Raw genomic sequence first — 20,135 nt, forward strand, 5'->3', positions numbered from 1 at the left:
GATGACTTAGATACTCTGTTTTGCTTCTTACTCTTCCAGGAGATCAATGCATTACCTAAGAACACACACCAACCAGTAATGGATCAACGTGTATCAGCACAACTGGCCCAATCAGCATCGCTATAAGCAATAAGTTGAGGAGAATTGCCTGTAGGAAAGAATAAGCCACGGGCAGAAGTGCCCTGAACATAGCGTATGATCCTACAGACAGCTGCCAAATGAAGATGACGTGGGGTCTGAAGAAACTGGCTAACTTGTTGTACTGCAAAGGAAATGTCCGGTCTAGTAATGGTGAGATAGACAAGACTACCCACCAACTTCCTGTATAAACTGGGATCCGCAAGTAAATCACCCTCCTCTTTGCGAAGCTTAACATTCAATTCCATGGGAGTATCAATAGGAGTGGCCTCCTGTAGGCCAGCTGTAGCAACCAGGTCACTAGCATACGTATGTTGATTGAGTGAAATACCAGATGAACTACGATGCACCTCGAGACCAAGAAAATATGTGAGGGACCCAAGGTCTTTCATATGAAATGACTCAGAGAGATGAGTCTTGAGCTGGCCAAGTAAAATAGAATCGGAACCAGTAATCACAATATCATCAACATAAACCAACAGAACAACAATACCCACGTCTGATTTCCGAAGAAACAAGGAAGTGTCATACTCACTCTGCTGGAATGAAAATTGTAATAAAGCGGTTCGAAATTTATCAAACCAAGCCCTTGGAGCTTGTTTAAGACCATAGAGAGAGCGACGAAGCTTACACACATGCGAAGTCGAAGAAAAAAACAATCCCGGTGGTGGTTTCATATAAATACACTCTTTAAGATTCCCGTGAAGAAAAGCATTCTTGACATCCATCTGATGTAGTGGCCAATCATGGGAAGCAGCAAGAGCTAGAATTGTACGAACAGTAGTCATCTTAGCCACAGGAGCAAAGGTCTCTTCATAATTGACACCATATTCTTGATTATTCCCAAGAGCAACAAGCCGAGCTTTGTAACGATCCAAACTTCCATAAGACCGAACCTTGACTGAGTAAACCCATTTGCAACCCAGAGGAACAATTGTTGGAGGACATGGCTCAATGTCCCAGGTATGATTGGCCTCTAGAGCGGCAATTTCTTCCTGCATAGCTTGTTGCCAACAGTCATGCTTGGCAACTTGTGAGTAGCATGTGGGAATATCAAAATTAGATAATGCAGCAGTAAGAGCTGAAATAGAGGGCCCAGAAGGAAAACCATACCTATCCGGAGGTACAGACACTCGAGGAAAGCGTCGTACCAAGGGCTCTGGAGGTGTTGTAACTGACTGGTTTTGGAGCATGTTAGGATCAGATATCGAGTGAGCCACGGGAAGAGACTGTGGGCGGGAGCCTCTTGTATACACAATACCTAGTTTAAAGCGAGAGCTGACTTGAGGAAGATTTGAGGATTGCTGCTCAAAGGAGGGGAGGACCATAGTGGAAGGAAAGGACACAGAAGACACAGGAAAGAAATGTTGATTTTCAAAGAAAATAACATTCCTAGAAATGCGTGTGCGATGTAAAGTAGGATCATAGCAAACAAATCCCTTTTGACACACATTATATCCCAAGAATGCACATCTAACAGATTGAGCAGATAATTTATGTCGCTCATGAGGAGGTAAATGAACAAGGCATGCATAACCAAATGTTTGAAGATTATCATAACTAGGTTGCTTACCAAATAAGCGGAAATAGGGAGACTCCATGTGTAAGACTTGGGAAGGTAAACGATTAATCAAATGAGTAGCAGTTTTCAGAGCCTCGACCCAGAACATGGATGGAACAGATGACTCTAACAAGAGAGTACGAACCACGTCAAGAAGAGTGCGATTTTTGCGTTCGGCTACTCCATTCTGTTGGGGAGTAGCGGGACATGAACGTTGATGAATAATACCTTTAGAAGCCAAAAAAGCCTGAAACTCATTAGACAAATATTCACCACCAGAATCTGTGCGTAATGTCTTAATAGTTGCAGAAAATTGATTGTCAACATACGCTAAAAACGTAGTGAAAGTACGAAAAACCTCAGATTTAGAACGAAGAAAATAAACCCAAGTAAATCTGCTATGATTATCAATGAAAGTCACATAGTATTTAAATTTCTCATGTGAACTAACGGGGGAAGGTCCCCAAACATCAATATGAATAAGATCAAAGCATTGAGAAGCTCTACTAGCATGCAAAGGGAAGGGAAAAGTTTTGCTTTTGCCAAGTTTACAAGAATCACACTCAAGAGATAAAGACGGACGTTCTTTATTACCAAGAAAACCAGAATTCAATACATGAGATAGAATCTGAGTATTGAGATGGCCTAAATGACGATGCCACACCATACTCAGATTAGGAACATTATTACAAGCAAAAGACGTAATAGAAGAAACGGGAGAAAGTGCTGGAACAGGTAAAAATAGTGGAAACAAACGCCCCACTTTAGGTCCCTTCGCGATCGGCTTCCTCGTTACCTGGTCCTGCACAACACAATCATCGCCAGAAAAATTAACAGTGCAATTGTTATCCACTAATTGACCAACAGAAATAAGATTCGTGGAAAGTTGAGGAGCAAGAAACACATCAGTAAATGTAGAAGAGGCATCTCCGACAGCAGCTATTGGTAAAGAACTACCATTGGCAGTTTGAATAGCAGATTGACCAGCATAGAGCCGAACATGACACAGAGCAGTGGGCGTATTTTTCATGTGATTAGAAGCTCCCGAGTCTACGTACCAGAGTTTAGTAGAATGTTTACCTTGAAAACCCATTGCAGATAATGCTGAAATTAGCATCTGTTGCACCATTTCAGGGGTACAATAAGTTGCTGGAGGAGATGCAAGATCAGAGGAAACACCTGAGGAAGAGTCATGTGCTGCAGAAGTCGCTGCGGGAGAAACAGACACAGAAGTCTGAAATGCTTAAGCCTGACGATTATGGGGGCGGATACGACATTCTTTGATAATATGACCCTTTTTCTTACAATAAGAACAATATTTTTTAGGACAATTGGCAGCAATATGCCCATATGCCTTGCAGCAGAAACATTGCAAATTTTTAGAAGTCATAGGTGATCCTTGTCCTTGGGCAGCATAAGCCACAGTTGCTGGCCCGGAACTACCATGAGATTGCTCCAGAATAGCTTGAGTACTAAGACGTTGTTCTTCACGAAGTAACTCACCAAAACAAATATCCAGAGAGGGAACATGAGATCTGTTCAGCAAAGAAGAGCGAACAAATTCATATTCTGGGCGTAGTTTCATCAGAAACTGATCACGCCGGTTAGTCGCATGAAGCTTCTGAATAGTCGAAAGTGCGGCAACAGGAACATTCGCTATAACCAAATCAGTATATTCATGCCAAAGAGTCAAAAATGCCGAGTAGTAGTCTTGGATGGAAAGACTACCATGTTGAAACATGGCAATCGCATGTTCCAACTGAAAGCGACGAGCATCATTATCTTGATGATAAACATTCTTCAAGTAATTCCACATGGACTGAGCGGAGCGATGAGCCCGCAAGTTGGTGACAATATGTGGCTCCACCGAACCAAGAAGCCAAGACATGATCCGAGCATCAAGCACATCCCAAGAAGGAGAAGACACGACATCTTTTGATTTTTCAGTATTGGATGTTTGTGCAACATCTGTGCCATCAATATGGCTCCAAAGGTCTTTTCCCTTGAGGAAAAGTTCAAACTGAAAAGTCCAAGTAGAATAATTTTTGCCTGTAAATTTGACACACACAGGTGCAGAATCCATTGCAAACAATTGGAATCCGAGGCAAAGCAAAATATTCAGAATAAAATTAAAGAACCAATAGATTACTTTCTGCTGATAGATGTGAGAAGCCCAAAAAGATACTACGAAGCCGAAAAAAAATGTGCCGAAACCACCCCTTAAACAGAGAACTCAGAAATGGAAAGAAAATACCCAACGTAAACAGAGGCTGCCGAAAACACGACTCCAGCAGAGGAGCGTGTCGATGAAGGGAGAAGATGCCAAGAATGCCCACAACTGAGACAGAACTTGCCGAAAAGCCCAGAAACAGATTTTCGAAAGAAAAAAAATACGAAGCGCTGCCGTCTGTCGTGATACACGAAAAATCGAAGGAGCCGAGAGATGCTGCCGAGACTCAAACGACGCCGACACACGAAACCGAGACCGTATACGATGCACGCAGGCAACAACGAAACCGAGATTGAAAAAAAAAATTCAACGGGCTCTTGATACCATGTCAAGATAACTCAAAACACCATGTATGAATGGCCGAATCAATTGGCCTTTGAGTGATCTGTATATTATATAGAAACTTTACAAGAGAACTATACATGGGAAGAAACTAATTATCGAGTGATTCTAGCATTCTTAGCCTTATAAGGAAACTATATATTCTGTACAAGCCTAAGTAACGGAAGTAAAGATAAAATAAGGAAAGAAGAATAAAAAGGAAAGAAGATTGATGATTGACAGATTTTACCATGGGTTTCTTCCAAGTTTGTTGGGAAGTGATCAAGGATAGCCTTATTAGGGTGTTTCAAGAGTTTCATACTAATGGCAAGTTTGAAAAAGTCTTAATGCTAGTTTTTTAGCCTCATTCCCGTAAAGATGGAGCTTGTGGATGTTAGAGACTACCTCCCTATTAGCCTTGTAAAGGGGGTGTACAAAATACTTTCTAAAGTTTTAGCGAATAGATTGAGTACGGTGATGGAAAAGTTAATTTCGAAGCCTCAAAATGCATTCGTCAAAGGTAGACAAATTCTTGACTCAGTATTAATTGCAAATGAAGTTTTGGACGTACGACTCAAATCTACCTGGGTTACTTTGCAAACTAGACATGGAGAAAGCTTATGATCATGTCAACTGGAACTTACTGCTTTATCTACTTGCAAGATGTGGCTTTGGGGAGAAATGGTGTCTTGGGCAACTGGAACTTACTGCTTTATCTACTTGCAAGATGTGGCTTTGGGGAGAAATGGTGTCTTGGGCAGCGTATTGTATCTCTACAATTCGCTTTTCTATCATGGTGAATTGTTCACTGGTGGGTTTCTTCGAATCCTCTCGTGTTTTGAGATAGTGGGATCTGCTCTCTATACTTTTCATTACTCATTATCGTCATGGAAGCTCTCAACAAGATGATTTTGGGCCTTGTGGAAGATGTTTTTCTCTATGGCTTCTTGTTGGGGAATGGTGACTACAGCTCTATTGATTTTTCTCATTTGCTTTTTGCCGATGATACTCTCATCTTTTGTGGAGCAAATATTGGGCACATTCAATCTTTGAGGGCTTGCCTTTATTTTGAAGCTGTCTTTGGTTTGAGAGTGAATCTTTTGAAGTTTGTTGAAAAAATTATTAGTGCCGGTGGGGTTGTAAGGTATCTTCTATACTCATGAAGAATGTTGGATTGCCGTTGGGTGTTTCCTTCAAATTAGAGGGGATTTGGAATGTTGTGATTCAAAATGTGGAGCGCATATTGACTTTTTGGAAGAAGTTATACTTGTCTAAAGGGGGTAGACTTACTTTGATTAAAAATACTATTTTTAACCTACCCACCTATTTTCTGTCATTATTCCTGCTCCCCACAAAGGTTGCCAATTTTCTGTCATTATTGAAAGCTACAACGAGATTTTTTGTGGAGTGGGACAGGGGATGAGTTCAAATTTCATCTGGTGAATTGGTCAATTGTATGCACACCAATATCTGGGGGATGGATTGGAGATTGTAACTTGATGAAGTTCAACCAAGATCTTTTGGGTAAATGGTTGTGGCGGTACCAACAAGAAAGGGGGTCTTATGGAAGACAGTTATAGATTCGAAGTTTGGGGATGCTTGGGGAGGATGGTGCTCGAATGAGGTATGGGGTTCATATAAGGTGGGTTTGTGGCAAAAGATTAGAAAAGGCTGGGAGATCTTCCAAAGACATGCACGTATTGTGGTGGGTGACGAGTCGCGCGTCAAAAGACATTCCCTACCATTTTTGAGCTTGTACGAGTGAACGATACAGCTATAGCTGATCTCTTGGTCCTCTCGTGGTTCCCCTACATAGAATGTTGATTCATTAGGGTAGCACAAGATTGGGAGTTGGAGGTTATCATCAAGTTCTTCGTTTTACAGTTTTTTGTAAGAGTGACTGAGGGTACCATAGACAATTCAATTGGAGCCCCTCCAAGAAAGGTAGATTCACAGTCAGATCGTTTGACCAAGTTTTAACTAGCCAGGTTATGACCACTTTTTCCATGGAGGAATATATTAAAGATGAAAGCTCCTCTAAAAGCAGCTTTTTGTTTGGACAACCTCCTTGGGCAAGGTTCTTACTACAAACAAAATGAGGATACATCAGGAATTACTAGATCACCTGCTTTTACATTGTGAGGTGGCCAGGACCATATGAGATGATTTTTTTGTGAGAGTTGGATTATCATGGGTCATGCCTCATAGACTGGTGGATTTTCTAGCAAGTTGGAGAGGCCTCCAAAGTAATCCACAAGTGGCAGCAATCTGGAGAATGGCTCCTATATGTATGTGTTGGTGCATTTGGTGGGAGAGAAATGATAGAAGTTTCAAGGATCGCGAGAGGACAATGGATGAACTTAAAGTTATCTTTTTTAAAACCTTGTTCTTATGGGTGGGGTGCATTGATTTTAATGGACATTTGTATACTTTCTGTGTACCTAGGCTATGTCTTCTCTTCTTATGAATAAAAGTTCTTGGTTTAGTTTCAACTTATAAATTATTTTTCCACCCCAATTCCATTTAAAGGTCCACATGCAATTTCAAGCCTGCACGTGAGGTGTAACATATTCATTGTTCTCAATTGAAGATATGTTGAATCTCTGATGTTCATATCCAATGTTTTTGCTTTCGATTCTTTTATTCGATAAGTTATTTCAATGAAATTATGATTTTTTGCAATATTTTTTCAGTGTTTTTAGTGCAATTCTGTCAAGATATGATCTTTAAAAATAGTTTGGGCCAATGGCTAAGTGTTTGAGAGCTCGATTGCCTGTGTTTAATTGTTTTTCCCCCCTTAAATTAAACATGTTTAGGGTTAATGCTTCAGTATGCCTTTTACGTTAATGATGGTATTCTGATTCTCCCGGTTAATCTCTATGTAATCTGAGAAGGTATGTTTGTGAAGAGATTGCACACGACTCAACTTAAGGTTAACCCGCTGTATCCACTTACATGGGCGAGATTTGTTTGAAATGCAACATTTTTTCTTTGACTTAGGTAGACATCCTGATTATATATTATTTTTCCTTACCTTTAGGTATAAAATATGTTTGAAGAGTGAGAGGAGACGTGGCATCCTTGAAACTATGGAACTGATCCAAAAGCCATTTTGTCGAATTATAGTTTGTGCATCTGATGGTGTGAAAGCACAAAGCCTCCACACATCAAATTGCTCTATAAAATTGTCTCTGAATAATATGCTGAAATGCATGCTGCTTAAAAAAAAAAAAAAAAACTGTTGAAATGCATACTATGAGATTATTTGAGTCATGTGAGCTTCATAAAATCCTTGGAGGCTATCAATTATTGACCCTTCAACTCCCCTCTACAGAACCCGTCTTATTTTTTATTCCATTTAAATGCTATTAGCAATCAACTTATATGTCTTGTTACTAATAACTAATAACTAATAACTTTTTTTTATCAATACTAATAACTTATAATTTTAGGCATGGATCCTCTTGCCAAACGGTTTATGTGGGAAGTGATATCCCATTTATCTACCAGACAAGGAAAGACAGCAGTAATTCTCACAACACACAGCATGAATGAAGCTCAAGCTCTGTGCACCAGGATTGGAATAATGGTACATATTTCTTTGCTCCCTGCAAGCTTGAAAACCTTTTCACACAAACATAATCTTTGTTTTTCCTCTCTGTTTTTGATTTGAAGGTTGGAGGCCGACTAAGATGCATTGGGAGTCCTCAGCATCTGAAAACACGATTTGGAAATCACCTTGAGCTAGAGGTATGTATGTTGATGCCTCATGAATTTTTGGAGCATTTTAAGGAATCTAATTCTCTATTCTCTCTCTTCAGATTAAACCTACAGAGGTCAGTTCTGTGGACTTGGAAAGCCTTTGCCGAATTATTCAAGAAAGGCTTTTTGACATTCCTTCTCACCCAAGAAGTTTACTTGATGACCTTGAAGTTTGCATTGGGGGCATTGACTCCATTGCATCAGAAAAAACATCAGCTGCGGAGATAAGCTTGTCGAAGGAAATGATTATCACAATTGGACGTTGTCTTGGTAATGAAGAAAGAACAAATGCACTTGTATCTTCAACACTTGTTTCTGATGGGATTTTTACTGAACAGTTATCTGAGCAGTTGGTTCGACATGGTATGTGAGCCCTTACATATGCTGATTCATGTTCTTCATTTTGTTGTGAATTGTCCTTTGTCTTAATCACTTTCATTTTGTAAAAAATATGACTATAAAGCTTAGAAAGCTTCTGGGCTCCGACTTCCAAACCTTGATTATTTAAAAACTATGGTTGATTGTGATTTTTGTGTCTGGTTTTTTGTGTTCTACCCAAACGATAAATTTGAACTTTTAAGTACTACTTGTGCTTTGATTTTTCCTTATTTTTTTGAGTTTAGTAATGAATGCAGGTTTAACACCACTTTTTTGTTTTCTCGTTATTTGTACCTTATTGACAATAGTTTTGGCTTACGTGATATTAGTGTCAAAATAATGATCAGATGATTAATTTACCGTTTTCTCTTCAGCTTAAACTTTTAGGGATGGCTAATGATTTGTCACTTATCTTCACCAGTAAAGCTATTTTGAAAATCACTCTAAAATGGGAGGTCAGGATTAATGAGGGACATCCTAATAAAATTTCACTTACAAGGAGAATGATTGCAACTCTCTCTCTCTCTCTGTTTGTCTTTTGGAATATTTCCATCTTAGTTCAATGACTTTTAGCTGAAATAGCTCCTCGCCACCCCATAAGAATGGATTCAAAGGTGAGTTCTGAGTTTAAAACCGATTGGGTGTATATGTGGTGCCATTTTTTAAAGAAAGGTATATGCTATGGATTCGTGTATGTTCTCCTATTTTTTTGGTTCTCTAAGTTGATAATAAATATAATAATCATCTTGTGACTCCTGTTTTTGTCTTGCTATTTTTTTAATTGGTATATATGTTTGCATAGGTGGCATACCTTTGCCAATATTTTCTGAGTGGTGGTTAGCCAAAGAAAAGTTCTCTATGATTGATTCATTTGTCCTCGCTTCGTTTCCCGATGCAACGTTCCAAGGATGCAATGGATTGAGTGTTAAATATCAGGTAAACTTAAGAATGACTTTGGGATACTTATGCAATTCGAATAAGGTCTTCCCATGTTTCTTAGTGAAATGAAAAGGCATACCTGATTACAAATGACAATAAAGATAAATGTGCATTTGGGATTTTGTGACTGGTTGTGGCCTTAACACGGGCAATTGTAAGGAGACGTTGCTTTTGTCTTTTCATATATTTGCCATGATAAAGCTTTGACTTTTACAACCTGTAGTCAGTCATGTTGAATTCTCTTGCAGTTGCCATATGGTGAAGGCGGCCTCTCACTTGCGGACGTTTTTGGACACCTGGAACAAAACAGGTTAGATACATTACCACATTTCTTGTTTTTGGATGTTCCTTTCTTGTTCAAGCTGATGATTGTTTCTTATATAATCGCTTTAGAAATCGCCTGGGTATCGCTGAATACAGTATTAGCCAGTCTACTCTCGAGACCATATTTAATCATTTTGCTGCAAACTCATAAGGTATTGTCATCTTCTTCTGAATATTGTACTTAACTGTTAGGAAGGATCAAATGATACATGTATCTATCGTGTTCTTGTAAAAGGTTGAGGCTGTGACAAGCAAAGGCCCCTTGTAAATATCAGAAAGTGGCACGTCCTGCCCTAGTCAAACCTATTTCATTTGGAAATTAAGCTGTTGCCTGGTCTCAATACATCGCGTTCCAACAATCACGCGAGTGACTTTGGCACTGATTATAACAGCCACCATCTTGTCTTGGATCTCAGAATCCCATGGTCAACGTTTTGCCAGTGGAGGTCTCTCCCCTCTTTCCTCTTCTGCATGGTCGTCTTCCACCTTACCGCGGGAGTTCAGAGATCACTTATGTTGGACAGCCCTCAACTATCTCTCGAGTTTGGTAAAACATGACCATTTCAGTCCATCCTATACTTACCATCGTCTTTAGTACAGCGGTGACCACATCTAACAGAAACAAATAATCAATGTCGTTGACGATGTGAACAACATGATTGTTGAAAGGAACATGCATATCAATGTACATGGAACATACATTCTGTTGTAAATTCTCATGTATACTGAATGATCATAGTTCATTTTGGGTTCTCCTAGTTTCTTACTCCACCTCAAAGACTTTACATAATAGATCAGAACTTAATGATTCCTAAGATTAAACCCATGTTTTTAATTCTCCTATCCAATCATTCGGTTTGGTTATCTATATATATATAAATGTATATATATATATAAATATATATATGAGAAAAGATATTTGTAATCGTGAATTTTGAAAAAAGTGAATAAAATATAGGATTTACATGAAAAAATAATAATTTTTTAATAGTAAATTACTATTTTTTAAAATGATTATGTGGTGTTTATGTACTTCATGGTTGTATATAAAATTACTCTATTTCATTTTTTTTTTCTATACCTCTATATGGATCGATCATTAAGATTGGTTCTTTTTCTTTGAAAGATATTGATTGTTACATTATTGCTTAAATTTAAAAGTTGTGAACCTAGTAAACTAGGGAAAGAACGTGAACTTGCAAGTGAAAATAAGACGACCACAACAAAAATGTGAAAACGAGAAAACAAATGGCTTGTAAGAAAAGTATGACATGATCAACGTCGTGTATTTTCATGGTCGTTAGTTCTTTTATTACGTGCACTACATGTGATCGATCAGCTTGATTTCACGAAAATCAACCACTTATAAATTTTTAACATTGAAGTCAAGGTGAAAATACATTGACTTGTATATTTATTGTATGTATCACATGGAAGTCATTATATTCATTGTAAAGTCAAGTATACTGTTGGAGATCACGTTGTTATATTTTAACCTAAATTACATATATAATATAGAAGTGTTATAGTTATAAAGAGATTGATTTAAAAAAAATAAATCTATAAACTAATATAATTTATATGATAGGTTAGATATATTTTATAATAAAAATAATTTTATAATTTAATATATCATATTAAATCACGTCAGTTTATAGATTTATTTTTATCGAATGACTTGACATATTTTTCTACAATGTATCTATATGTATCTATATAGGCTCAGTTTCAAAGGCAAGGTGTTTTTGTGTTAGAAAACATTACCGCTCATTTCTACCGCTGTGATTTTTTATTTAGTAATTAAGTAAGTATTTTTAAATAATATTATATTTTTTTATTTAAAAAAAATATATTTAAAAGTATTAAAAAATATATGAATGAAAAAGCAAAAAACTAAATTTTTTTTTTTATAACTAACTCAAGCGGTATCTAGGAGCGGTGGCAGTAGTGCCACTCTTATACAAGATGACTAGAATCTATGAATCTATCAATAGATCGTAGCGATATGGCAGATGACAGTTCGTACGTGCAATTTAGTAATGATCTTCTCTTTCTCGTTAGCCTACATTTTCCTGATTAGCAACATTTGGCTTATTACAGATGTCAATTTTCATGGCTACCTTCCACTGGAGTAGGTGTGTTCTTGGCATCTTGCAGCCTCATGCTTGTCGAGGACATCCTGGTCAAAAGAAACACAAAAACACCCTGCCTTTGAAATGCTTTTCTAGGATATCATGGTCAAAAGAAACACAAAAGTCGTAAGAGTTGTTTTTTTTCTCGTAACATGGAGAAAAAGTTGTTTTATGATCTTAAATCTTATTACTTTTCGGCCACCTCAACTAATGTGGTACTTTTTAAAGTAAATTTCCATTCAAGCTCGTGATTGATATATAAAGCCATTTCGTGTTGTATGGATTGATGTGATTTAAGACTACACAAAAATTTACACACACATAATACAAATTGAGAAACAAATCTACATCCAAGAAATAAAAAAATAAACAGAAATGAAAAAAATATTTCCACACAGCCATCGTCCTCCCAAGCTCAAGTTTGGTCACTTGCTCTGCGAGGACCCCCAAACTAACCCAAATGCTTCGTCTTGAAATTGAGAAAAAAAAAATCGATAATGGGCAGAAAAGCAAACCCAGATGCTTCGTATCTTGTATTTGAGAAAAACTTTTATAAATAGAAAAGATAAGTTACCCTTGCCTTTTATAAATTTTCGTATCTTGAATGGAAACGCAGAAATGCAGAGGAAGATGGATACGAAGAAATGCAGGGGGAGAGTCTGGTCTGGGTCTTCGAAGGGAGGGAGAGTTCAAAGGGATTCAGGGAGGGGGAGAGTCTGGTTTGGGTCTTCGAAACTTTGTGATCAATGAAGGGAAGGGCAGAGTTCAAAGGAAGGAAGGAGAGAGTTCTAAGACCAAAAAGGCAGTGCTTTATTTTTCACGTGGGCATCGGTTTCACGGCAATTGTGCATGCCAACTGTCTTTAGCTTTTTTGCAAAAATGCTATATACAACCGGCTGAGTAACCTTTGGAAAACCGTTGCCCACGTGGAAATCAAACAGTCAGCCGATATATATATTTATTTTTGTTAAGTCTGAATGCATCGCTGTTATGGCAGAAGATGAGATATATGCAAATAATACTGCTATAGGTCCCGAATTCGAGACCCAAAAAATGTCCCGAATAGTGTAATTTTTTTTCATATATTTTTTTAATCATCATAAACATTTAAAAAAAAATAAAAAATTTACAATATCATTAAAAAATATTTTTTAATCATTCAGTAAAAAAGAAATAAAAATCTCATTCAGGATATTTTTTGGATTTTGAATTCAGGACCCAAAGCATTTCTCATATGCAAATGAAGACAAATTACAAACAATGGATGCAAGATGATATTCAGGGTAAAAAAAAAATCATCTATTAAATTAAATAAAATGAAAAGAAAGTTGGAGACGAGATGAAGAAAGGATGCTAACTGCAGATAATCTTTCTGCAGAAAATTGGCCTTGAAAAAAAAAAACCTCACAGACCCAACTACCTCATCTTCATCTTCTTTGCGTTAGATTTCTTGTTCAATATTTTCGTCCTTCTTCGTTTTTGGGTTCTTTTCTTTGTTATCTTCTCTCTACCCTCTTCTCCTTCCTAGCACTCATTGCTGGGTTTGCTTTGGCGAGTTTTTATTTAGTTTTTTGGGAGAGAAATCACAAATGTCTATGACTATGGCTTCCTTGGGTGTTGGGATTCACCTCAGTGGATTTCACCTCAGTAGATTTCAGCTTTGAGTGGATTAATCGAAGGGGGCTTTGATGGTTTTTATCGTGGGTTCGTGGAGACTAGATCTTAGTGGAGAAGCGAAAGGGGTTTGAGCAGACCAGTTTTGAGTGTAGAAGACAAAAGGGGTTAGTTTCGTGGGTTTGTGGAGAAGACGAAATGAGCTTTGATGGTGGCTTTGTGGAGACCATATCTAAGTGGAGAAGAGAAGGGATTTCTCTGAGTACTTCTGATGATGAAATGGTCTTCAATGGTGGCTTCGTGGAGACAATCGGGGGTGGAGAAGACGAAGGATCTGCTTGGCTGGAGTGGAGAAGACGAAGAGAAGGGAAGGGGCATTCGAGTCATCAAATGAAATGGGGTGTTTCATATACACGTGGGCAAACGGTTTCTCAAAAGTTATCCAGGACGGTTGTATATAACATTATATATATATATATATATATATATATATATATATAAATGATATATGCGCGTGCTTCGTTTGACAAGGCTAGGCTAGCTTGTGCCTGCCGTTTAATCACATATTCAAGATTTTAAAAAAATCTGCACAACTTCTTCTATTCACATGATTTCTATGTATAATAGATTTTTTTAATTTTTATTAAATATTTAATATATGAATAATGAATAGATGAATTGAATTAGTTTAAAAATAATAAACTAAAAAAATTGTAAAAAAAAATTAAAAATTTAAATTTTAAAAAATATAGTATATGGAGATTGAAGAAATTGTGTAGCATTGTTCACACAAAAATTTACATATATATGCTCTGCTTGATTGAACTATCTTCACAGTTCCGCCTTCAGTACTAACACTATTAATATTTAATACGCCATGCATATATAGTCTAATTATTAACCTATTTTTCTCCTCTTCTTCTTCTTCTTCTTCTTTCTTTTTTTTTAAAATTTTTTTTTTCGCTAATATATTAATGCTCTAAGCTGCGGCCACTTGATTTCAAGTAGCTTAATTACTATCTATACGAAATTTATTTGCATGGTTGAGAAAGTAAAATGCTTGCGCTTTCACTAATCTCTGCCCTCTTTCTCTTCATGATGATCTCCCTCTCTCCATGAACTTCCAGTCTCACTCCAAACAACTTGGGTCTCTCATCAGCTTCCAGCTGGTCATGATCATCTTCCTTCTCCGAATGCGTATACTTTGCCACCAAATCAAGAAGCTCCTTACACTTCTTTTTCATGCTTATAAGCTCGGAATTCAAGTCCACGTTCGCTTTCTTGAGACGCTTGTTTTCATCGACCAGAGTACCGAAACCAGACGACGATGAAGTTGACGACGATCTTTGATCTTCATCAAACCGATGATCTTGGCCGGTTGCTGCAGATGATTGGTTCGGTGCAGCTGTCAGTACTGGCGCTGCAGCTTGTTGCTTGTTGGCCCATGCTTTTCTTCGACGGATTTCACACAGCAACTCTTTCTCACCCTTTCGGAACATGTCATTGCAAAACTCCCACCGGTTCGTCACAATTTTCCGGAAACCCTATGCATGCATATGAAAACATATTGATATATATATATATATATATATGGAAAAAAGTATTCTTTTGATTATTATTAGTTATTTGATATTGTTCATGTAGAAAAGTAATATAGGCGTTGTAGAAAATTGAAATTAAAGTGGGTCTCAAGTTCAACTAATTAATTTTTTCTTTCTTTAAAGTATATAGTGGAATCTTTGGGGCCAAAATTCCAAACATATATTCCATGGCTAAAGTTGTTTTACCTAGTCTTTGTTGGAATATGCTTGGTATTTTATTGACTAATTATATATATATATATATATATATATATATATCCCAGCGCCCGTGAATGCAGGGTGGACCATCCACGCACGCAGGCTCGAGGAAGTTTACATCAATTTAAAAATAGTCAAAGTTTTACTGTCTCAATAATTATAATTAATAACAATAATAAATTACTCGAATGATCTTTCAGCATTGACTTTTCTATATAGTTCGGCTAATCGATTTATTATGGCAAAAAATATTGAATCAGCTCGTCCATATATCTATATTCTGTGTTTTTATGATCAGCCCAAGTACTGCAGCTGTCATGATACAATTTCAGGTAGGATCGATATTGATGCATATATGCCACCTAATCCAGGTCGTCTTGAAGCCTCAAGGTGTGATATATATATACCGATCAAACCTATATATCTTTTGAAAACTCTTAAAGTTTTGTTGAGCTAGCTATAAGTTAAAAGGAACAAGCTGAAACTACGTACAATTAAATAAATAAAAAATACATGAAAATCCATATATAGGTATATATGGAGATCGGGCTGTTCAAAACAATATCAGATATTATATATATATATATCAAAAATCCTGGTTCAGCTGATCAAGATCATATAGATTACCAAAACCGTATTGTTTGAGTAATTAGTTTATAAGGCCCCCCAAACCACGACCTTAGTTTTTTAAGACAGGAGCTGCTAACCTTTTCAAATCCATCGACAACAAAAATGGACTCGAAAATTAAACATGATGTAGTAGATTATTTTTTTTCCATTTGGTTTCTCATGATGTGCGTATAAAAGAGATCAGATTTGAAGGTAGAGTAGTTTTCGAGAGCTAAAACGAAAAGAGAGGTAATGATCTGTTAACGGGAGTTAGTTGATCACATACGTACATAGGTATTGAGCTGGCGGACAAAGCTAGAGAAGTTGCTATGCTTGAAAAGTGTAGGGAGGAGATCACGGGAAAACTCGGCCGGCTGCCACACAACAAACGCCGTCCCCTCCTCGTTCCACGATATCATTTCATCTGTCGCCGGATCCTCCACCAGCATGTACGTCTTCAGCAAGAAAGGCGGTGGGCTTGACTTCCTTCCATATTCTAACAAACCCTTTTCACACCCACCCTCCGCCATTCGGAACTTTTAATTTAGAGAGAGAGAGAGAGAGAGATTCTTGGTTACTTCCAACAAGCTAGCTAGAGGATGAAGATTGAGGAAGATAAATAAGTCGAGAAGAGAAGGAGGGCAGTCAAAAACTCCCAACCCCAACAATAGAACCCCAATACGACTCCACAGTTCATGAGAAATGCAAGGGCTTCCCCCTTCTCTCTCTCTCTCTCTCTGATCTGATCTCTAAAAGAAGCCAATGGTTGAAACGTACATACTAAGCCAACCCCTTGATCTTATATAGTTGCGAAAATTCATGTCATGCACATTATTATATATATATATATATATATATATATACTTCATGTTTATATATAATATTCTTTGTATTCATGTTAAGACACCCCGGTCAAGAATGTGCATGTACAATACTGATTGTCCACCATACGATCCTATGATTAACCCTAGTACTAGCCTATATGATGATGTACTTTTCAATGGCCAGGATTATGCGTTTGACCAGTTGATTGATTAACAGTATATTACGTTGAATATTGATAGTTATTTGACAAAGACTTATACTTACAACACAAGAAGAACCAACTCTTCAACAAAAACAATAATATCAGCCGGAAATCCTAAATATCTTGGGCAGGCTGCATGATGAACGGTAACAGTCCTACTCGCATGTTGACAATTTAATAATCACATCACAAACTATTACGAAAAACCCATAAATCACATATTCTATCTATCTCAAGCTAGCTGGGCCCCAACCGCAGTTAGATGAACGGTCAAGATCAGCACACAGTACTTGTGGGAGTTAATTAGTGGGATTGTCGTAATTTCCTAGCTTGTAACATTTTTTTGCTACTATATATGCATGTGTGAGGAATAATATATATACATATATATATATATAATGTTTGTTAAAGTCATTTAATTTAGGTATACGTGCTGATACTTTCTACAAGCATGATTCTGATATAATATTATATTATTATTCTTTCAATCTGACGTGCGAATTCCTCTGTCCAAAGTTTCTTCCATTCATGAGTTTGTTAATTTCTTCCTTTATCCGGAAATGCTTTTCGGGTTTTCCATTAGAGAAGTGACTTTATTTGACTTTTGTGTGCTATTTCATGTTCAAAATTCCCCTCGAGGAAAGGACGCTCTTACTCAAAAACTAAGCGCGTGCATGCAGTACTGCAAAACTAATCCAGATATTCGAGGTCATCACGCACGTACATCATGAGTACCAGTACTTAAAAAGATCAGACAAACAAAATATATCCAATTTGAGAACGTGCATGTAAAGTGCTAATGATCATGATCGATCGAGTACTGATCTCATGATCAGCTGATCTAGCTGTAAATATATATTAATTTAATTAATATATATATATATATGCATGCAAATATATTAACGTGCATGATTAGCATAATATATATATTCTAGCTACTATATTATATTAACATGCACGTTGATTATAAACGAGATTATTGCAAAACTAGAGATAATATATAGATCAGTAAAATTACTACTGCCTGCAATATTTAGATAAATCAATAGATTTACCCACAAAATTATGGTCAATAAATTTAAAATTATGATCATGGGGAGTAGTTTTTTTTTCTCTCTCTCTTAAGAATAGGGGAAGTGGGGGTGACTAGCGTAGCAACCCATCCTCCTTGGACGTGACCATAAGAACCTCTCTCCGCTGTGGAATGTCGATCCGGTTTGAATCATATATATAGCTACTATCCAAAAGGCGAGCTCGTCACCACAAAATCCCCAAAGTATCAATTGGTCCAAAGTTCATCTCATGGCTTAAAGATCAGGTTTTACTATTACGGGTCCATAAATAGTTTCAACTTATATCCTTAGTTGAACTTCTGATCTCAAAATTATGAAATATCAGCTCGTACCAACTAAGTTACCACCTTGATAGTGATCATTGGGAGTTACTTTACCAGCCACGTACTTCCAAATATATATATATATATATATATATATATATATATATAATATGCTTAATTACCTTGTGATTATGTGAGCGTGGATTACACGCGCTTTAGTGAATAATGGATATTGGAAGGGGGGGTTGAGATGGGGATAGAAGAAATACAGAGTATCTGGACAGATCAAACGAAGGTTGCGATAATTCTGGTTGGGTAGCTGAGCTTTCTTGACTTGATTTTAAAATTAATTAATGTCCATCTTTCTGCTGCAATTTTTTTCTAACGTTTTGCTGCTGCTTTTGTCCTCAATTGGCCCTCCCTCCCACCAACCCTTGCTTTGTTTTCTCACATCTTCATATATATATATATATATATATAAATTATACCCTCAAACTCATGAGTATATATAAATATATGGTGCATGTGAAAGAGATCAAACTGCCTCAAACCAGCAATGATATACCTATGTATGTATATACATATATGTAGTACATGACATGAGCAGTACCGTCCAATGTAACTCAAAAATTAGTATTGTCTTTTTCTTGATTCTAAGACCTACTTGCCTACCTCTATCTATCCCATTTCTTCATATAAGTGAACCAAATTGTATGATTTAGAAGCTCATCTTATCCCTTAGCTCTGACCCAATCAAACATATATATTTGAATCCAACTAATTGGACTACTAATATTATATAATATATGGTAGTGGTAACTTCAAATGAAGTAAGCTATCGCTAGCTCTTTGGTACACCAAATATACCATGTTGATATACAAGTCTGCATGCTGGCTTTCCCTTTGATAGAAGAAAATGTTTTGACTATTTATATAATTATAATATAACTACATGTTCCAAATGAAAATTCATGCCGGGATGGTGATCCGGATTCAAATTTTACTTTGATTGCATGCATTGAATTATTTTTAAAAGATGAATATCATGTGTAAATATGACAAGAAAATTAAGCTAATTCAACAAATTCACATTCTAAAGATAGTTCTGCGCAATCAATGTAGAATAGTATCTGGATCCATCATCCCCACACCAATTTGGGTTTTCATGATTACAATCCCTAGTTTCTGTTAATTAACTAATCGTCGGAATAATCTTTATTTTGTTCGACATCACTTTTTAAGAAGTGTATTTATGAGTAATGATATATATACATTTATAATTATTTTTATAATACTTTTATAATTTTAAGTGAAATGAATTATAACATGTACATAACTTAGTAATTTTATTAGGACGTTACATGGGTTGATTTTAAGATTTATACAACATTTATATAAGAGTATTTTATTTTAAAATTTTTACACCGCACATTACTTGGACAGTATAATTTAATTTAAAAAATAAATCTTATAAATAAAATCTTAAATAAAAAGAGTGTGGGGGAGGGTTTCGCACCCCCCACGCTAGGGATCTTCCATGGGGTGCAGAGGAGGGGTCCCTAAAAAAGAGTTATAACCATAAGGTCACGACAGAATTTTGATCTTAATTCCAAAAGAAAAAAATAACTTTTATCTGGATTTCACACTCTGGTAAATAATCTGTCACGCGGCACATTATTATTTGCACATAAAATTCAGGGTAGCTTATCTATAGTAGATCCGGTTATAGGGTAGCTTACCACGTGGAAACTTTATGGACACGGAGAAAGTCACAAAGATCCAATTCGCGAACATCGGGACGAACGAGATCAATAGGACCCTACCTAACAGATAGAAGTACCAACATACTTTACAACTGTCCCCACAGGGCTACTCGCCTGTCTACACCCTTCACAAATCACAAAGAAAATCAAGAAAAGAAATCCGAAGCGAGTTGCTCTTCTTCTTTACTTGTGCAAGTACAAC

The 20,135-nt window shown here is 36.7% G+C and overlaps 2 protein-coding genes across 4 annotated transcripts in view; one reads left to right on the forward strand and one right to left on the reverse strand.

Annotated features, from left to right (window-relative positions):
• LOC108989324 (ABC transporter A family member 1) overlaps positions 1-10,424 on the forward strand; it is a 48,027-nt gene extending 37,603 nt beyond the window's left edge. For 2 of the 3 annotated variants that reach the window (XM_018962879.2, XM_018962881.2), the window contains 7 exons: positions 7,703-7,839; positions 7,926-8,000; positions 8,072-8,375; positions 9,193-9,326; positions 9,578-9,639; positions 9,723-9,805; positions 9,889-10,424. In XM_018962879.2, coding sequence (XP_018818424.1) covers positions 7,703-7,839; positions 7,926-8,000; positions 8,072-8,375; positions 9,193-9,326; positions 9,578-9,639; positions 9,723-9,804 — 794 coding nt within the window. In that variant the 3' untranslated portion in view covers position 9,805; positions 9,889-10,424. The remainder of the gene's footprint in view (positions 1-7,702; positions 7,840-7,925; positions 8,001-8,071; positions 8,376-9,192; positions 9,327-9,577; positions 9,640-9,722; positions 9,806-9,888) is intronic. The other variant, XM_018962880.2, reaches the window with a different exon arrangement.
• A 3,706-nt stretch (positions 10,425-14,130) lies between these two features.
• LOC108989320 (heat stress transcription factor B-3-like) lies at positions 14,131-16,633 on the reverse strand. The gene is made up of 2 exons (XM_018962875.2): positions 16,098-16,633; positions 14,131-14,943 (listed from the first exon to the last, which is right to left on the reverse strand). Exons 1-2 carry the CDS (start codon positions 16,335-16,337, stop codon positions 14,431-14,433), a joined length of 753 nt encoding a protein of 250 aa, XP_018818420.1. The 5' UTR covers positions 16,338-16,633; the 3' UTR covers positions 14,131-14,430.
• Between the last annotated feature and the right edge of the window lie 3,502 nt (positions 16,634-20,135).

This window comes from Juglans regia, chromosome 3, assembly GCF_001411555.2.
Source record: "Juglans regia cultivar Chandler chromosome 3, Walnut 2.0, whole genome shotgun sequence".
NCBI classification, from domain to species: Eukaryota; Viridiplantae; Streptophyta; class Magnoliopsida; order Fagales; family Juglandaceae; genus Juglans; species Juglans regia.